This window comes from Magallana gigas, chromosome 9 (genome assembly GCF_963853765.1).
Source record: "Magallana gigas chromosome 9, xbMagGiga1.1, whole genome shotgun sequence".
In the NCBI taxonomy this organism is placed as follows: Eukaryota; Metazoa; Mollusca; class Bivalvia; order Ostreida; family Ostreidae; genus Magallana; species Magallana gigas.
In genome coordinates, this window is record NC_088861.1 from 46,604,248 (window position 1) to 46,625,554 (window position 21,307).

At 34.3% G+C, this 21,307-nt stretch overlaps 3 protein-coding genes across 8 annotated transcripts in view; 2 read left to right on the forward strand and 1 right to left on the reverse strand.

Annotated features, from left to right (window-relative positions):
• Nucleotides 1-21,307, forward strand: part of LOC117680609 (E3 ubiquitin-protein ligase TRIM71) — a 235,721-nt gene that overhangs the window by 211,523 nt on the left and 2,891 nt on the right. The window contains exons 1-2 of one of the 4 annotated variants that reach the window (XM_066072573.1): nt 8,058-8,213; nt 21,161-21,281. In XM_066072573.1, the coding sequence (XP_065928645.1) occupies nt 21,256-21,281 (26 nt within the window). In that variant the 5' untranslated portion in view covers nt 8,058-8,213; nt 21,161-21,255. Of the gene's footprint in view, nt 1-8,057; nt 8,214-21,160; nt 21,282-21,307 lie in introns of those variants that run through there. The other 3 variants (XM_066072574.1, XM_066072585.1, XM_066072575.1) reach the window with 3 other exon arrangements.
• On the forward strand, nt 8,516-12,445 carry LOC105348525 (THAP domain-containing protein 11). Of its 3 annotated transcripts, XM_066072591.1 has the most exons (6): nt 8,516-8,932; nt 9,228-9,408; nt 9,586-9,766; nt 10,067-10,692; nt 10,968-11,200; nt 12,286-12,445. In XM_066072591.1, exons 1-5 carry the CDS (start codon nt 8,624-8,626, stop codon nt 11,198-11,200), a joined length of 1,530 nt encoding a protein of 509 aa, XP_065928663.1. In that variant the 5' UTR covers nt 8,516-8,623; the 3' UTR covers nt 12,286-12,445. The 3 variants fall into 3 exon arrangements, with proteins under 3 accessions (XP_065928663.1, XP_065928664.1, XP_065928665.1); XM_066072592.1 differs by lacking the exon at nt 12,286-12,445 and having other exon boundaries at nt 8,518-8,932; nt 10,067-10,202; nt 10,968-11,167; XM_066072593.1 differs by lacking the exon at nt 12,286-12,445 and having other exon boundaries at nt 8,518-8,932; nt 10,067-10,136; nt 10,968-11,167.
• On the reverse strand, nt 11,211-14,351 carry LOC105348435 (uncharacterized). The gene is made up of 6 exons (XM_011457833.4): nt 13,687-14,351; nt 13,384-13,520; nt 12,686-13,014; nt 12,249-12,377; nt 11,949-12,141; nt 11,211-11,833 (listed from the first exon to the last, which is right to left on the reverse strand). The coding sequence occupies exons 1-6, from the start codon at nt 14,107-14,109 to the stop codon at nt 11,314-11,316; spliced, it is 1,731 nt and encodes a 576-aa protein (XP_011456135.3). The 5' UTR covers nt 14,110-14,351; the 3' UTR covers nt 11,211-11,313.

The window sequence follows — 21,307 nt, forward strand, 5'->3', positions numbered from 1 at the left end:
ATCAGTATTTTGTTTTGCTTTAAAAGAAATGTTCTATCGGGAGCAATCCCGCGTTCGTTTAAATTGCCAGCGTACATTTGTCATGTCAGTAATACACATTGTGCTTTATATGACGGCCGTGTATACGAACTGTAGAAAAGTTGAGTTTAACTAGAGACGAGCTCGTTGCAAGCAACGATTAGGTCTTCCGTCGTAGCTGCGTCATACTTGTGACGTAATATAAAAATTGATACCTGACCATGGTGCAATATTAGATGTATAAACACTGTGTAAAAGAAACAAAGTACATGTATATAAGCAAATACAGATCTTTAAAAGTTGTCTGAAGTTTGATTCGCCGCATGTTGTTTTTTTGCATGTGCATTTTATTTTGAGAAACTTATCGAATCATCATAATTGACTCAATATACACAGAATATGGACGACGATTATAATCACACAGTGGGTATGCCCGGTATGAACGTAAAAAGACCAAACATTTTACTCGCATTTTTTATCGAAAGCAAGGGCCAATGAATCTTTTAGAATGTATGCGGAGATCCTGGAAATTTTACAGGGGGTTCTGAAGAATAATTTTGTTTTTTGAGGGGGGGGGGGGGGGAGGGGGCATGCGCAGATAAGAAAATTTTTCCTGGGGTGGGGGTTGAGTGTCTGACGGTTATTTGAGTTTGCCTGGGGATGTCCGAGGCATATTTTTGTAATTTTATATTGTACATGTAATGGAAAGAAATTTTGCGGGGGTTGGGGTGGGGTCTGGAACCCTCACCCTACTCTTCTTGATTCGCGCATGGGGAAGGCCGATGCCGGTAATTTGACGGTAATTTTAACCATTTTTATTTAATTAATCATTTTCAAAATTATCGGAATTCCAATATTACCTTTAAACGCAGTTAAAACTTAAAATACGAACCATTTAGTCTTGGTGAGTATTCGGCCAACATGCGTCCGCGTACGAAAGAAATGGTAATATTCAAGAAATTTGGATGGACGATCTGGGTCCTAGGTCGTCCATCCGATTCTTTTTCAGACTAAGAGCTACAGAACTGCACTTAGAGAATATCAAACTGATTATGTTTATTTATTTTGTCTCAAAGAATCAGTTTTTTAAATAAAGTTTTATCTTAAAAAAAAGAAATCGGGCACAATTTTCAATGTTAGCATTTTACAATTTAAAGGTCTAATCAAATTTTGAATGAAGTTTCAAGATACTACTCTTCGTTGTTTTATACGAAATATTGCGTGGAAAAAAGATTTACATCGCATATATATTATAGAACTAATTTCTTCTCTTTTTTATTTACATCAAAATAAATCCAAGAAAAAATCTAAATATTTTTTTTTCCTTTATATGTGTTAATGAAAACGTTGATCAGCAAGGGCCGGTTCTATGTCGTGCAAGCACCTACTTAATAGATTGTTACACGGATCTACCACGATGACAAATATCGAAAAGGCAATATTGTGGGTGAAGGATGAAAGTGTAGTTTGTTTTTTAGGTTTATTTTTGATAATTTATTTATCTGGATCAATTTGGTCTTTTGGTTTGTTTTGTTTATTGAAAAGGGGAATAAAGAAAATGAGTAATTTCCGATATGAAGTCAAGCATATATTTTCATATTATCATTGACTTAAAACATGTTGGAAAAAAGAAATATTGCATCAAGCAGTTAGTTATTATGCGCAGATTATGCATTCCTCTATGGTTTTCACAATTGCATGTATCAGTTACTACACGTATTTGCTTACGGAGAAATAAATCTCCAAAGAGATGATATAGTTATCAGTTAAGTTCCAGATTGTCTTCTGCACATGCAAGCACGTGTGTAATCCTGATTTAAAAATAGGTATAATGTCCGGGGAGGGGGGGGGGGGGGGGTCATCGCAACAAAACTGTGTATAAGCGTACTAGAGTGTACATTGTTAATTAATAATTGATGTTGAATTGTTATTAACAAACAAAATCATAAATTTATAATAACAAACACTAAAATGCCAGGGAGTTCTGCTGGACGCGATTTCATTTGTCTTCAATTAATAGGGTGTAGGGATGCCCGCCTACTTAATACATATGCTCACGCGTCAACAGATTAAAAATGACTGTATTTTGGATTTATAAATCGCTCTAAAACATTCGATCTGATATATCGTTGTTAACAATTCAAAACTTTGAACGATTAAATTTGTTTTTATACCTAGTACCCCGACCCTCACGGAAAAATCCATTCAGATCAATGGAAATTTCATTTACAAGACTCCGCGCCAGAATCAGGATGTCTCATTCATTAATTTTTTCGTAGTTATAGTGGACGAGTCCAAAATAGGAATTTTGAGACACATCATACAGTGTGAACATATGCCATGAATGCAGTTTACTTTGCGTCTATTTTCTTATTTTGAGAGTCCTTTTTATCATGTTTATCATGGCTTGAAAATGACGGAAGGCCCTTGAATGTTGTTATCTTTATGCAGGCACGTAGCATCCTTTTTGAAAGTGTGGGGGGGGGGGGCAGACTCATCCAAAAAATCTTGACAAGCAAAAAAAAAAAAAACTCCCAATTTCAATCCTAATTTCCTTATTTTTATATAAATTTTTTACATCCTTGATAATTCAATTTTTTATAAGCAAATTTTAAAAAAAATAGTTGCTGTGAGAAAAAGTGGGGGGGGGGGGGGCCACAAGCTTGAATTAATAATTGCCTGAGGATGCATCTTTAATGTGTCAACATTTATATTCATAATTGATGAAAACGTTATATGGGATGTAATAAGCACAATGAGCAAGAGTGTTCAATTAAAAGGGCATTTCACATTGCACGTGTGTAATCCTGATTTAAAAATAGATTGCCATATTTGAAAGGTCAAAAAAAAAGAGGGAGGTGTCATCGCAAGATGATACACATTGTCTAAGTAGTACAATGTAAGTAATAGTTGGTGTTGGATTATCATCATTAACAAAGAATCATCAGTTTGGATTAATTAAAACAAATATAAATTCATATAATTGGAATATTTACTGGAGGGGCTACGTACAAGTAATTCGCCGAAGTGGGGTACGTGTGACCCGATTTTCGATCAATTGGGCGATTTCATTCATCTGGAAAAGGGTTTCACTCGCGTGTACAAATGTAAATGTACATCTAACAATTGCTAGTCAATTAAGTGTGTATGTTAATTCGATAGATTTCTTCTAAAACATTCAATCCAAAGTATAATATATGTAGTTATTAGTTGACACCCTCCCAGTGGATCTATGCCGATGGATCTATCTGAGATCTCAGCTGTTGCGTGAATGGTAAAGAAAGACTTCGCGCCATAATACGTCTCATTCATAATTTTGGCTCGCCGATTAGTGGGCGAGTCCAAGTTAGGCCAGAGCACATGATGTGTAGATGGTCTTACCCACTCTATTTTCTTAACTGGTCATATAATAAATAGAGATATCATGGATCTTTCACTTTTGTCGGAGCATGTAATAAATGGAACCAAAAAATAAAGTAATTCTAATTGAATTAAATTGAAGTTAAAATGTAAATACCCCCTCCCACCTACGGATTAGGATTTTCAAAATTCCCCATTTTTTAAATTCCTTGTCAAGATTTTTTTTTGATGAAGCTGCCCACCTAAACCCCCCCCCCCCCCCCCACACACACACTTTCAAATAACGATGCTACATGTACGTGTTTGAATATCCTTTCCTATATGGTTAGAAATAACAAAATGTCTTTGATTTTGCATCTAATATATAACAAATTCAATTTTCAATTTGGCTGTTTGAGATTATTCGATACATGTACATTCCTAAAATGATTTAAAATAATGAAATGATTTAATTTCCAGTGATATACAGGTACATGCACTCGATCGAAGAAAAAGATTGAAATTGCTTCTAAACTCTGCACGTTCAGTTTAATAATTTATGATCCGCAGCGAAAATTAAATTTCATTTCTTATAAGATAGTCTAATTGATACATGCATGCTTCCATTGAATAAATTTGGGTAGTCAGGCAAGCTTTTTGGAAAGCTTTTGCTATGAAAAATTTCGGATGGTACTCAATTTTTCCAGAAGGAGAGCTACATATATGCAGCTAAGGTAACTAATAATGCTTCCGATGAAATACTTTGTTTAGTAATGCAAGGTTTTAAGAGAGCAATACTTATTTGTTTAAAAAATAACACCCTAATACTTCGCATTTCATTCGCTGTTTGTAGAACAAGCAGAACCAGTATCAGTTCGATCCCTATCGTATGTACATTGTTCGAATTTAATAGCCCTTGCATTGGATTGCTTTGCATGTACAAAATATCTTTTAAAAATTCAACACTGAAAGTGTTTATCTATATGGCTATTAATCTATATGTACATGTACACATAGCGTACACATGTGATTCAAAATACCCCAAACGGAAAAATTAACTTATTGAGTCTACATTTTATAGAATTTGCAAAAAATACATTGCGGGTCTGAATGTTTGTTAATGTGTCAATCTATCAATATACAGTTTGTTAATTATTTTCGATTGCTAAGGCTACATCGTTTTTGATGAACATTGAACAACATTTTTTCCATGCCATTATTTCCACGGAAGACAGCGAGTACAATTATAAAGCACAATTTATTTAATTATCTCTTTAATATTGTGTACTAGTATGTAATAAATTATTTATAAATTGCTGCCGAAGGTTGTTTGGTATTTTCGTTTGTAGATGCATTGCAAGTAAAAAACGTGAAACGCGGGGCAAGTCATAATTAATACATGTATCCCTAATAACCGTTACTTAAAAATAGCGGCTTTGGATTCAAATATTATCGTATACGAATATTAAGTTCACTTTTTAAAATCATCTCCACGATGATAATATTATATCCATCGGAAATCAGTATTTTGTTTTGCTTTAAAAGAAATGTTCTATCGGGAGCAATCCCGCGTTCGTTTAAATTGCCAGCGTACATTTGTCATGTCAGTAATACACATTGTGCTTTATATGACGGCCGTGTATACGTACTGTAGAAAAGTTGAGTTTAATTACCATGCATTCGAACCATTTAATTAACACATCTCCCAGTACTGAAACAATTCAAAATGTCTCTGTTACAGTAACACAGTGGGGCGTTAAACATGTGTACGTCCAGCTCTACAAGCATATGCACTGTCGTCAAGGCGACGGCCTGAATACAGCTAGCGACTCTTCTATCGATCGGTTACCTGAGTCTCGTAATGCATCTAAATATAGAAAGGGGCACAGTTATGAAACAAACAACAAAAATAAGGTCAAAGACGTTCATCTTTATGAAATGAATATGTACATATGAATAAAAACATTTGGGAATTTTATGTAGAATTATTTTTGCGCGCTGCATGTATCAGTTAGTGCATTACAAAAAGCCCTTTCATAACCTCCTAAACGTGCGCACCCCCACAAAAATGGACCGAACTGACAACAATTGTTTCTGCAAATACTGGCTATAAATTACTAAAACATTAAATTGAATACCACGGAAGGATTCAAAATTAATTTCTTTACAACTTTGCTTCAATAATGCATTAGAAATTTTTATTCCTTTACAAGTTATTGACAAGAAACTTTTGACGCATCTAACTCCTTAATTATAGGGGCCAGCCCCTTTTTCTGTATACCGAATGAAAGGTCTTGGTAAGACCAAGATCTTTTAAAATACATGTTATAACAAATTTTTATCAGGTAGGAAACTAACACGGAAAATACGCGAATTTTTTTGAATTTTTTTCTTGCCTTTGTTTCAACATCTATACCACCCCTTTTATTTGCATTTAAATAATAAATAAAATATATCTCGCACAAATTCAATGTATTAGCTTCCAAACCAGCCCATCTTTGAGACTCTGCCAGCCATCGTTATAGCTAAACCCCCCTGGACAAAAGAAGTCGTTAAATTTTACTAAAAGGGGAATAACTCAAAACCGAATGGGGATTTTCCTCAACTAAAATATGCAACGACAACATCACGCGGCATGTTATCAGTCCTGAAAATTTCAAAACAATCGGTGAACAAACGAGCGAGATATTAAGGATCAAAGTTGGCGTCTAGAAGAAAAAAAAAAATAATAAGAAATTTGAAATTTTTTCAGAATAATAGTAAGGTCTTCCGTTGGAAACGGAAGACCTTAATTACCATGCATTCGAACCATTTTATTAACACATCTCCCAGTACTGAAACAATTCAAAATGTCTCTGTTACAGTAACACAGTGGGGCGTTAAATTGAGCTGGACGTACACATGTGTACGTCCAGCTCTACAAGCATATGCACTGTCGTCAAGGCGACGGCCTGAATACAGCTAGCGACTCTTCTATCGATCGGTTACCTGAGTCTCGTAATGCATCTAAATATAGAAAGGGGCACAGTTATGAAACAAACAACAAAAATAAGGTCAAAGACGTTCGTCTTTATGAAATGAATATGTACATATGAATAAAAACATTTGGGAATTTTATGTAGAATTATTTTTGCGCGCTGCATGTATCAGTTAGTGCATTACAAAAAGCCCTTTCATAACCTCCCAAACGTGCGCACCCCCCCAAAAATGGACCGAACTGACAACAATTGTTTCTGCAAATACTGGCTATAAATTACGAAAACATTAAATTGAATACCACGGAAGGATTCAAAATTAATTTCTTTACAACTTTGCTTCAATAATGCATTAGAAATTTTTATTCCTTTACAAGTTATTGACAAGAAACTTTTGACGCATCTAACTCCCTAATTATAGGGGTCAGCCCCTTTTTCTGTATACCGAATGAAAGGACTTGGTAAGACCAAGATCTTTTAAAATACATGTTATAACAAATTTTTATCAGGTAGAAAACTAACACGGAAAATACGCGAATTTTTTTGAATTTTTTTCTTACCTTTGTTTCAACATCTATACCACCCCTTTTATTTGCATTTAAATAATAAATAAAATATATCTCGCACAAATTCAATGTATTAGCTTCCAAACCAGCCCATCTTTGAGACTCTGCCAGTCATCGTTATAGCTAAACCCCCCTGGACAAAAGAAGTCGTTAAATTTTACTAAAAGGGGAATAACTCAAAACCGGATGGGGATTTTCCTCAACTAAAATATGCAACGACAACATCACGCGGCATGTTATCAGTCCTGAAAATTTCAAAACAATCGGTGAACAAACGAGCGAGATATTAAGGATCAAAGTTGGCGTCTAGAAGAAAAAAAAAAATAATAAGAAATTTGAAAATTTTTCAGAATAATAGTAAGGTCTTCCGTTGGAAACGGAAGACCTTAATTATGATTTTGGTATGCAGTATGCGCTTTAAGTTTGATAGGGAAGGATTTTGTTTCGTGGCAGAAGAGAGATTATTCCAGAGTTTGGTTGTTGATGAAAGAAATGAGTTTTGGTAGTACATTGTGTTGCATTTGACCTGAGTGATACGTTCTGCATTTCTTGTAGGATAATTGTGAGTATCGCTACCTCTCGGGGGGATTAGGCTGGTGAGGTAAGGTGGTGCGAAACCGTGAACTATTTTGTGATACTGCAAAATTTTATGGTTGCGACGCCTACTTTGAAGGGTTTCCCATCCCGTTTCTGTATAGAGATCTTGGATGCTGCTTAACTTAGTTGCTCCTGTGATGATTCTGGCTGCTTCAATATTAATGTGTTCTACCTTTTGTGCTAGTTCAGCTGTCGCACTATTTGTATGTAACACAGGGGCCAAGCCCTTTATTTATGGTTACATTGAAATTATTGTTAAACGGGGTTGGTCTTGTGGTATGTAATGTTAAATGTCTTAGACGATGATCTCAATAAGAATAACGGGTCATGTAAAAACATCTCGTTACAAACCATCAGTCGGAGTGAAACGTCTCGGTACGAATCACCCCGTAACCTAAATAAGTCTAAATAGGTCACGGACGGAAACGCCATTCGGATCACGCTCGCCCTTTTCCGTAACCACTCGGAACTACTCGGATGTCTCGCGCACTCGACATCGTTTGTATGGAGCGTAGCGGAATCAGCCGAGGATTGCCGATTGTTCCGTAACCGATAAAAAGATTATTTGCTGTGACGGAAATGGCCGAGTAGTTACGATTGACGGAAACGCTTGCTGCAAGCTGCATTCCACATTCGCCATGTTGGACGAACTTCAGAAGGAACTGAGCGGTCGTTTAACGCTGTTAAAATGTTAATGATATGAACGCTAAGAAACATTGTAAGTGCTACATATCGTGGTTTTTTTCATCTAGAAGGATGAATATTGAATATTTAAGATAGTTAAAAGAACATTTTTGATTTTTTCTTCGGCAATGAAAGTTTTAAAATTGCTTGTCAAACAGATCCAGTACAATCACTAGATTAAGCTACATAGCTTTTACTTACATACATGTAGCTTTTTTTACCTACCTGGAGTAGGTTTATTTAAATAATTACATGTTAATTATATTAAAATTAGGGCACCAGCCTTGTTTACATGACCAAAAAAAAAATGTGAGCCCAGTATATTGCTTTTAACTCAAGGTATCACACCGGTAATAAGCCCTTTTAATGTAACTGTCCTGCAGTAATGGCGCATGCGCATATACGCTTCCGAGTGGATACAGCGTGTGTAGCAACTCGACGGAAATGGTGAAAACTTGTTGTGTTTACAAGTGCCGTAATGTCTTTAATGCTGACGCGAGATCGAGGGGGGTAAGTTTCTTTCGCTTTCCGAAAGACAAGAGGAAACGAAGGGTGTGGGTCAAAGCCGTCAATAGAGATAAGTGGGAACCAGGCGACCACTCATGGATATGTTCCGATCACTTTCTACACGGGTGGCACGGAGAAGACCCCAGTGATGACAACTACGGCCCTACGTTGTTTCAATACAAAGTGACTAGATCCGAAGAGGATTTAATACGAGAAAAGAGACGATTAGATCGTGAATCTATAAAGGTATGTATATAATATAAAGCCTATATACTATGTGTTATACATTGTTATATGTTTATCTATTTTTTCCATATGCATGCATATTAATAATCATGTAGGACCTATGGCCAAATTCTATCAAATCATACATGCATGGTTTTCGAATTCTATAGAGAGTTAAAAATTGAGCATTACATGAATATATAATTATATTTATATATATTAATGAAATGATTAAAATAAATTTTTGTGTTATGCATTAAAAATATTTTGATCATAGCCACATAACAAAATGTTTAAAAAATTATTTCCCAACTAGGAAAAACATGATGAAGAGGTGCTATTGAAGGAGAGGGAGACAGCAAGTCTTCAATTCTCACTGCTCGCCCATGGCTCATACTGCAGAGCAGAAGAGGCTTCAGATGACAACGATGAAGATCTATGTGCCATCACAACAGATACAACAGATGATGTTAACATTCATCTCACATGTGATTCAGGTGAGATTGGCCTAAATATAATTAAATACTAACAATCTATGCAATTGTAACAACAAATTGATATAACCTTAAAAACTGAATTATATGGTTATCAGTTGCCATTAATTTTTTGTGGGGTTAAAATTTTAATTTTTATGTAAAATGATATAAGTACTAAAATAATAGACCTAATTATAGGCATGCAGTGTGAAGATGACCCCCTCCTCCTCGAAAACAGGGAGCTGAGACAGGAGATAATTCGACTAAGGGAGGAACTTGGCAGGCACAAATGGGGTGTGGAACGCATCAAAGACAATGATGGAATGACAAAGTTCTACACAGGATTACCGTCATTTGCCATCTTTTTGTGGCTGTTCAAGTAAGAATAATTTTTAAAAATCTGCATGTGCTCCATCAATGCAACATCAGTTAAACTGATTGTATTAATTTAATGTAGAAATGTAATTTGCCGGTAATATTAATTGTGTACACAACTACTAGTCGCTTGGTCATACTGATCAATGACTTAATATTTTTTACTCTGCTATACTCATTAAAATTGTGCTACTATTAAATTTATTATTGTTGAATTGAATTTGATAATTAAAATTGAGATACATGTAGGTTTTTTTTTATCTCATCTGTCAGTGAGAAATTTAAACATCTTTATTTATTACAGTTACCTTGCACCTAAATGCTCAAGAATGACCTACTGGAGAGGACAAGGCCAAACTACTGCCAGTGATAGGGTGAGGATGTCTTCCTCATATCTTAGCCCCATTGACCAATTCTTTGCAGTTCTAATGAGATTGAAAGTAGGACTTTTCATCCAGGATATTGCAGAAAGATTTCAAATAAGTTCTGCCTCATTTTCTATGATCTTCACCACTTGGATTAGTTTACTACATGCTGAACTGAAGTTTCTAAATCCCTTCCCAAGCAAAGACATCATAAACAGGACTATGCCCCAGTCATTTAAAGTAAAGTACCCATCAACTAGAGTTATCATTGATTGCACAGAACTGTTTATTCAAACTTCAAGTAGCATTCTAAACCAAAGTTTGACTTTTTCTAATTACAAACACCACACAACTGTCAAATATTTGGTTGGAATTAGCCCGTCTGGTGTCATCACATTTGTTTCTGAAGGATGGCCTGGGAAAACATCAGATCGTCACCTGACAGAGAACTGTGGGCTGATTAGTTTGCTTGAGCCAGGTGATAGTGTAATGGCTGACAAGGGATTTACCATTGCTGATTTGTTAGAAAAACAGCAGTGTTTTCTAAACATCCCACCATTCAGAGGCACGATGCAATTCTTAAAATGAAATATAATTATGTTAATTTTTTTCTTTTTTCTTTTAAAATTTATCCAAATTTGTTGGGAAAATGTATCGGGGTGTGTGTATATATATATATATATATATATATATATATATATATATGTATATATATATATATATATATATATATATATATAGTTCAAGTACATAAAGAGTATCTTAAGGTTTGAAATTCAATTATATGTAATATATTTCAAGCCATGCATGTATATCAGAAATTTAACCCTTTCATTTCAGGTAATGCGAATCAGTTTTCTACTGACGATGTCTATAGGACCCAAGAAATAGCACAGCTTCGCATACATGTAGAGAGGAGCATTGGAAGAGTTAAGAATTTCCACGTTTTGGAAGGAGTGGTCCCCCTTAGCATTGTGCCTCTCATCAATAAAATTTTTCAAGTTTGTTGTTGGTTGACAAATTTGGATTTGCCACTAGTTGATGGAAAAAAGCCAACTTCAGAAGATTCTTGAGTAAGTGATGAAAAGTTATATATATTTTATCAATCTCATATATTTACATTACATACAATCATACATTTAGTTATTTCAAATTGAAATACATATGTATATACTTTCTGTAATTTTCACAATAGTGGATAAATATGCCTCATGTAAAATTCTATCAATTTTGGTAGCATATTTGTTACATATTGTTCATTGAAGTAAATCCTCTCAATGAAAATATTGTCTGACTTTGCCGCTGTCCATACTACAAAGTCCACCCAGGGGAGTCCGATGATGGCCATCTCACCTTGAACCTGTGCATAGTACTTATGCGATTTTTTCAATGTAGGACCCAATTCACCAACTTCGAGACAAAACAGTTTTGAGTTCATTGACATAATATCTGATATTCCCAACAATGTTACATTTTGTCCTGAGATGGAATAGGGGCATTTAATTTCTAGCAGCCCAGTGCTTTCATTATCAACCACTCTTCCATCACTGGAAGCCCCTAGAAAAGAATGGGTTGAACATAAAGTAAGACCAGACTCTTGTACATCAGTTTCCACTTGAATAGCTCTTCTGATCTGTAGGTAGTCTTCCTTAGCATCCATCTCATGGTCAACTCCCCACTGGACTGCCAGAGGTAGCTTAGAGTACCTAAAATCATAAAAATTAGTTTCTTATATCAACAGTCACTAAGTTTTTTTGTTCTATTTTTTAAATAAACAATGTCAGCATTGTGCTACTTGGACAGTGAGGAAAATTTAATTACTTGTCTAGATTCGATCCATATAAAATCTGTTGGATAAGGGATGTGGGTTTGTCTCCTGATTGAAGAACATCACCAAATATGGAACTAGTAATCCGTCCGAGATGAAGCTTTTTCCAGAGGTCACTAAGTCGCTGTGCTCTTGTGTGTTTCTCTATATAGCTCACTAACTCCTGGTCTATCATAGGTGGTGGCACTGACAAATTACAAAAAATGTCATTATCAAGCTTTTTAAAAATTCATGATTTAAATGCATTTTTTGAAATATAGATTGTTTATATAATTGTAGTGTTTATATCTTACCATTGCTTTTAGAGAATACCATTTTTTCCATTTTCAGGTGGAGTGGATGGACAGAAGATTCTACCTCCATTTCATTCTCAACAGCAGTTGGTGCTCCTAAGTCAGGAACATTCCATAGATGTGCCATGCCTATTTATTTAAATCAGTTTTTCATGATAATGGTTCTTTTTGCATTTTTCACCAAGGTCAAAATTTAATCACTTTTTTAACTTGTTAAGATCACTTCAAAGTTTTATGTCTCATGTTATATATGTTTATACCAATATGGCTATATGTGTACATATATTTATTATATTATGAATTTAATGAATTTGATCAGTAATATAATTGCAATTCATATTGATTTTGATAAACATAAACTTGCAATATTTAAATAAAAAAGCAAAGAGCATTATAAGTATGCTCATTTAAATACAAGAAAAGTTGTGTCTTAATACCTGTTTGAGAGGAAATGACCTTCAATTCTGCAAGCTGTTGCAAGGACCAGTCAATGTCATTTTTCCTATCTTCTGAATGACGAGGATCGAAATTAGCCATTGCAGATCCATGTGGTAGAGGGGAGGTTGCTGTAACATTATCCTTTTCTAACTGAGGCTTTGATAGGTTAAGGTTGCTTAGTGGTGTTGGTTTCTGGTTGACTGACCTTGGCATCTTCCATGTACATAATGTTGATGTACAGCTCTCAGACTGATCATTTGATGATGTGAAGACACCATTGGATATTGCAAAAAGCAACCCACCAATATGGCTACATGCCTGAGCTAACCTACAGTCATATGATAAGATGAAAATGATTGTTTAATTATTTTCGAAATGCATACAAATTCAATGACTTGAATTGCTATATGACAGAAGATCAAAGGATTGATGTCTGATATAAAACAAAATTAAATGGGGGAAAGGGGGGGGGTGAATAAAGTGTACCAAAAGTTGCTGTCCACCATTGATAACTATCCAAAACATTTCATTTATTTTAATTGTATTTTCTATTTGAAATAAAAAGTATAAGCTAAATATATTAACAGTGTACAAATTCAACATTTCATTTAGTTTTGGCTATAGGGCTTGTTGAAAATTTTAGATAAAAAATACTGTTTTATACTCCACTAAGTCAACATTTATTTTCAATATTTACCCAATGGGGCACTGACAATATGCAAAGTCCACTTTGTTTGTGATGCCGGTATTGGTAATGCAAAGGTAAACCTGATATCTCTGCTTTTTCATTGAAGCCAAACAGAAGGCCTTGACATACACTGTTGTGCTATCAATCTAAAATCAAATGTAACAATCTAAATACAACGTCATTGGTTGTAGCAGCACATGTTATTTATCTGCAATACATGACATTGTATATTCTATATCAAAATGAGTAAATAAGGACAAATTACATCATATAAATTCTGTAAAACGATTGTAGAGGAAACGTTCTACTTACGTTGGCAATGCTTAATTCTTGGATGTCCCCAGCATCAAAGTGTTTCAGAGATTTATCCAGTCCTTTAAAATTTTGAACACTCTGACCCCCCTGCCTTGTCCTCGAGATCATAAACTCATATAAGGACGAAAAAGAAAGAGTAGGTGGGTGCACATTATTTGATGGACCCAACAGCTGATAAGTAGCCTTGTTGAACGGCGGCAAATTTTCTTTAAACTGCGTAAGTATAGGGTCAATTGGAGAAAATACCTCAACAATGGGACACAGGGAATCTATGGACGTACTGTTTACAAGGATATCGCAAATTAGATCATCTTTTTTCTTCTTCTTAATATCGATGCCTAGATCTGTTGCTATTTTTTTCAAAATGCTAATGTTTGTTTTCTTTAAATGCTCCCGCGTCGCCATACTTGTTTGACACATATGGTAACTAATGTAAACTTGGCAACGATAAACAGGAAGTTAGTAAAAATATTGAAAATATTATGAAGATTTTTTAATTTTATTTTAAACGATTGCATGGTTAGTTTATTTAGCAAAAATCGTACTTAAAATGTAAAATATATTTTATATATTTCCCACGCGGTTCACTTCACGTTCGTTTCCACTCGGAAGTAGTTCTGCGCATGTCTGCATATATTATTAAAGGGGTCTATTGTTTTCACTATATAACACTATAGAGGGGAAAAAATTCTTAAAAATCAGTTTGTATTTTTCATGACAAAATATTCGGAGGAAATGTTATTTGTTACCTATCTCATCAGCTAACACCATAAAAAGGGCAAGCGATACTGCATTTTCTCAAAATATCTAGCTCCAAACAGGTCTACCCTCAAAACCACGTGTTTTCCATTTGTATGTAAACAGACTGCACACTCCCCAGGAAGCTGCTGCATGAGCCCTGAAAGAAGTAGTTCCTGTGAAAAAAAATCATCACCTAACAAAATACATGAAATATCCTACTCAGTGGTACAAAAAATTTTAAAACTGAGTAAAGGAAAATGTAAAAATGCAGTCAAGGAAAAAAATAATTCTGAAGTATATATGGAACTACAATTGACTAAGTTCATTTTGATTGGCCGATTACCGGTGTGATACCTTGAAGAGACTCTAAAGATGTCAGATCCCTTTCAAATTTGCACCTGAGAATTCCCAATCAACTGTCACCAAATCCCTAAAACCCTGTCCCCAAGCTCCCAATATTTCATTAGCTATTGAGGATTTATCTCCCTTACTCAGACTGAAGAAAATAGCACAGATGAAACACATTTGGAGCCTCACACCATGCATGACCTGAAGCCAATTTTCATCCTTAAAACAACAAGATACAAAATCATCTTGGTACCAAATCAGAGCATATACATTTTTCTTTACATCAAAATAAAAATATTCCATTAGAGTCACTTCATTATGCAATCATTGCATAACAAAGAAGAAATTTACCCCTATTGTTCACACATTTCATAACAATATTGTGAATTATCAGGTCAAAAATGAAATCTGTATCTGGTAAATTTATATATCAGGTAAAGCCTGTTTACTTGTCTACACACTGCCATACTCACTTTTATCTAAAAGCAGCATGGTAACACAGGACAGCCCAAATGATATCAGCATGTAATGGAGCTCAGATCTGCTCTGACAACCATAAATCTTGCTTTGATGATAAGAAATGTAAAAGAAACAACTGGGATGCAACTTCATTCTGTGATTTATGTAACATTCTATCTGTAGAGCAAAAGTAGCCATGAAATTTCACTTGGACACACTTAATTATACCCCTCATCAGGCCATCCCTATAGAATTTGAAGAGAATTACTGATCAATGATGATTGACACATGTTAGATAATTTACAGCAAGAGCAATAAGCATATACATGTAGTAATTCAATAAGGCAATGCATTTCTGATGCATATTTACAAGAGAAATCACATAAGTGCATGCCATATCACAATACTAAAATAAGAATCATACCAACCCCCCTAGTTGTGGATAAGGGTGGGGCATCTATATTGTACCCATACATGTTACATGATATGATTTCATTCAAATTTTGATTTTCATTACTTAGAATAGGACAGGTGTGCTGAGGTTACCATATAAAAAATAGTAATATCTCCTTCTAAACATTTTAACAATGACTAATGTTTCAATATCTTAGGTCATTCAAACATAAATATCAGTATTTGTATTTTGTAAATAAGGAACTCCCCTTAAAATGTGGGAAGAAACTGATTTTCTGGCTATAATGCATAAAAACATTTTCTGGTAAACTGAAATTCATCAGTTTTTAAGGATGAAAACCATGAAAAGCTTCTAGATTCAATCATGATGATATTATATATACTTGACTCATAATGACCTTCTCAACTAAATGCATGAAACCTCTTTTCTACACAAAATATGCATCTGTGTGATCTTGTAAATGGTGTTAAAGCATGTTTTTGCCTTAAACTATTACAAATGGGTAATTCAGTGTAAAATAAACATAAACATAGCACATATTTGCCCAAATCCCTTAATTCCTTCAATCAGGACTATGTAGGAAATGAAATTAAAACTCACATAAGGTGAGCAGAAATCAAAGAAATTAAAGTTTTTGTCAAAATAATCGTTCGATAGACTGTTCATGTTCTTCTTCGCAATGTTTCGCACTTGTCGCTTAATTCTGAGACTTGCACGTAAACTCAAAATTGGTCATTCGATGAAAAACTAGTCGCTGCGTGCTCTTACGACAAAGTCTGAGGGCATCAAATATGACTGCGACAACTGATCTGCACACTTTTACAGCATCTAGAACACAGAAACCAATATTCTAAGCTCCAGTGACTACAAATCATCCATTTTTAAAGGTTTTTATTATTATATATTAAAAATTACATGTTTTCCACACCAAAAATCATCATTTTTCATATTTTTTTCATTACAAAATTTTAAAAGCATTTTTCTATCTTCAGACTACAGAAACTAATTTCTGTTAACAAGATTTGACATAAAATACTGAAAACTGGCACCTGCATGCATTTTTTCAATTTGACACACAGCCCTTCAAGGTATCACACCGGTAATTGTTTTCACTATATAACACTATAGAGGGGAAAAAATTCTTAAAAATCAGTTTGTATTTTTCATGACAAAATATTCGGAGGAAATGTTATTTGTTACCTATCTCATCAGCTAACACCATAAAAAGGGCAAGCGATACTGCATTTTCTCAAAATATCTAGCTCCAAACAGGTCTACCCTCAAAACCACGTGTTTTCCATTTGTATGTAAACAGACTGCACACTCCCCAGGAAGCTGCTGCATGAGCCCTGAAAGAAGTAGTTCCTGTGAAAAAAAATCATCACCTAACAAAATACATGAAATATCCTACTCAGTGGTACAAAAAATTTTAAAACTGAGTAAAGGAAAATGTAAAAATGCAGTCAAGGAAAAAAATAATTCTGAAGTATATATGGAACTACAATTGACTAAGTTCATTTTGATTGGCCGATTACCGGTGTGATACCTTGAAGAGACTCTAAAGATGTCAGATCCCTTTCAAATTTGCACCTGAGAATTCCCAATCAACTGTCACCAAATCCCTAAAACCCTGTCCCCAAGCTCCCAATATTTCATTAGCTATTGAGGATTTATCTCCCTTACTCAGACTGAAGAAAATAGCACAGATGAAACACATTTGGAGCCTCACACCATGCATGACCTGAAGCCAATTTTCATCCTTAAAACAACAAGATACAAAATCATCTTGGTACCAAATCAGAGCATATACATTTTTCTTTACATCAAAATAAAAATATTCCATTAGAGTCACTTCATTATGCAATCATTGCATAACAAAGAAGAAATTTACCCCTATTGTTCACACATTTCATAACAATATTGTGAATTATCAGGTCAAAAATGAAATCTGTATCTGGTAAATTTATATATCAGGTAAAGCCTGTTTACTTGTCTACACACTGCCATACTCACTTTTATCTAAAAGCAGCATGGTAACACAGGACAGCCCAAATGATATCAGCATGTAATGGAGCTCAGATCTGCTCTGACAACCATAAATCTTGCTTTGATGATAAGAAATGTAAAAGAAACAACTGGGATGCAACTTCATTCTGTGATTTATGTAACATTCTATCTGTAGAGCAAAAGTAGCCATGAAATTTCACTTGGACACACTTAATTATACCCCTCATCAGGCCATCCCTATAGAATTTGAAGAGAATTACTGATCAATGATGATTGACACATGTTAGATAATTTACAGCAAGAGCAATAAGCATATACATGTAGTAATTCAATAAGGCAATGCATTTCTGATGCATATTTACAAGAGAAATCACATAAGTGCATGCCATATCACAATACTAAAATAAGAATCATACCAACCCCCCTAGTTGTGGATAAGGGTGGGGCATCTATATTGTACCCATACATGTTACATGATATGATTTCATTCAAATTTTGATTTTCATTACTTAGAATAGGACAGGTGTGCTGAGGTTACCATATAAAAAATAGTAATATCTCCTTCTAAACATTTTAACAATGACTAATGTTTCAATATCTTAGGTCATTCAAACATAAATATCAGTATTTGTATTTTGTAAATAAGGAACTCCCCTTAAAATGTGGGAAGAAACTGATTTTCTGGCTATAATGCATAAAAACATTTTCTGGTAAACTGAAATTCATCAGTTTTTAAGGATGAAAACCATGAAAAGCTTCTAGATTCAATCATGATGATATTATATATACTTGACTCATAATGACCTTCTCAACTAAATGCATGAAACCTCTTTTCTACACAAAATATGCATCTGTGTGATCTTGTAAATGGTGTTAAAGCATGTTTTTGCCTTAAACTATTACAAATGGGTAATTCAGTGTAAAATAAACATAAACATAGCACATATTTGCCCAAATCCCTTAATTCCTTCAATCAGGACTATGTAGGAAATGAAATTAAAACTCACATAAGGTGAGCAGAAATCAAAGAAATTAAAGTTTTTGTCAAAATAATCGTTCGATAGACTGTTCATGTTCTTCTTCGCAATGTTTCGCACTTGTCGCTTAATTCTGAGACTTGCACGTAAACTCAAAATTGGTCATTCGATGAAAAACTAGTCGCTGCGTGCTCTTACGACAAAGTCTGAGGGCATCAAATATGACTGCGACAACTGATCTGCACACTTTTACAGCATCTAGAACACAGAAACCAATATTCTAAGCTCCAGTGACTACAAATCATCCATTTTTAAAGGTTTTTATTATTATATATTAAAAATTACATGTTTTCCACACCAAAAATCATCATTTTTCATATTTTTTTCATTACAAAATTTTAAAAGCATTTTTCTATCTTCAGACTACAGAAACTAATTTCTGTTAACAAGATTTGACATAAAATACTGAAAACTGGCACCTGCATGCATTTTTTCAATTTGACACACAGCCCTTCAAGGTATCACACCGGTAATTGTTTTCACTATATAACACTATAGAGGGGAAAAAATTCTTAAAAATCAGTTTGTATTTTTCATGACAAAATATTCGGAGGAAATGTTATTTGTTACCTATCTCATCAGCTAACACCATAAAAAGGGCAAGCGATACTGCATTTTCTCAAAATATCTAGCTCCAAACAGGTCTACCCTCAAAACCACGTGTTTTCCATTTGTATGTAAACAGACTGCACACTCCCCAGGAAGCTGCTGCATGAGCCCTGAAAGAAGTAGTTCCTGTGAAAAAAAATCATCACCTAACAAAATACATGAAATATCCTACTCAGTGGTACAAAAAATTTTAAAACTGAGTAAAGGAAAATGTAAAAATGCAGTCAAGGAAAAAAATAATTCTGAAGTATATATGGAACTACAATTGACTAAGTTCATTTTGATTGGCCGATTACCGGTGTGATACCTCAACGACTGACTCTCAAATTTTTTGTTGATAAGAAGAAATGCATTCCTAAAGCATTGTATATGATAAAAAAAAATAGAATTTGACCAAAATCGTGACCATGCCCCTTTAATTGGATTAAAGTCCATTATAATCAATATTACTTTCACTGGTTTAGAATTTTCAAATTTTGCAATACCGGTATTTAACCAAAAAATGTTTTAAAATTTTTGGAAAGATAATATTCTAAAATACCCAGCAAGATTCGAACTCATGACATGACTTCCAGTTTTATATATAAACCCTCTATCAGCTGTCTATCCCACTGCACTCGCTGTTAAGTGACAACTTTGGGAAAGAAACTATTTATAAAATTACACCCGATTTACAACTGGGAGGTATCCCATACCATCTTAAAATATTGCTGCTTTTGAGTAGTTTTAAGCAAAACATGCATTTCTATTGTTTGAGTAACTGTATGACACCTTGAGTGCAATGAGGCTTTGATAAGTGTGATTACTTCACATTGTGCTGAATTATTACCAATCAATTACCATGTTAACCAGAACTGTTCTTTGTTATTCCATTTAAAGGGGTATGGTCACGATTTTTTGTCAAATTTTATTTTTCTGTATTTATTATTTGCAATGTTGTAGGAATGCATTTCTAATGATCAAATGAAGTTTGGTTGCCAGTCGTTTAGTTTTAAGCAAGATACAGTATGACTGCAAACTTTTCACAATGATAAATTTGATCCTAGTGTACGTTTTAGTGAAATTTCAACGTTCAAGGGTTTATCTTTTTCCCCCAAGGAAATAAGAGTAAGGGTCTCGATAACTTCCGAACAGCACTCGTATATACAACTAAACCAAGATCACGTTATGATAATAGTTTAACATTGTATTGTTCAGGTCTGTTTCGAATTCATGTGTCAACTGGTTTTTATCTATTCCAAGATGTTTTGGCTATGATAATAAATAATCAACACAAAAAATAGAGATCCTTTTTAGCTTGTTCAGATTTCTAACCAAACGCTTTGTTCAAATTACATTTTTACGATGTTAACTTAGTTCTCCTTATGAATTTTATTATACATTCAGGTGAAAATCTATGATGTTTATTTTTTTTTATTACACTGGGTGCGACCATTTCGCTGAGTATTATTTCTAGCGCCAGTGCGTTGTTACATCATTTTATCAACAAATAAACTTATATGTGAAAAATACTGTAAGGTGATTGGTCCTCAACAAGAATTTGTCGCACCCCTGTAAAGAAAGGAACCTAACATATTGCCGCCCCCCCCCCCCCCCACCAGTAGATTGACATGCATAAATGCAAGGCACACAGACCCAATCTCTTGTTGGTTACTCTGCAATGTCATTTGAAATTAAAGTTGTTATAAAAGAAAAAAGTAGTGGAAAGTACAAATTCTTCTATGTATGTATAGATTGAATGCTTTATAAAATTTGATGTAAAATGCTAAACTCTATATAATAAAACTTCGTTTTTTGGAAACCATCATTCGGTAATTGATGTTATTGATTTTGATTTGTTTGTTATTATTTATAGGTCTGTCTTTTGAGAAACTGCAGAGTTCCCCAGCTGAACTTCCATTACAACATCTGTACATTGTCAACATGAACCAAAGTGTACAAGGTTTGTAGATGTCATGTGCTACAGGAATGTATCAGTAAAAATCATTATAAAGTAGACCAG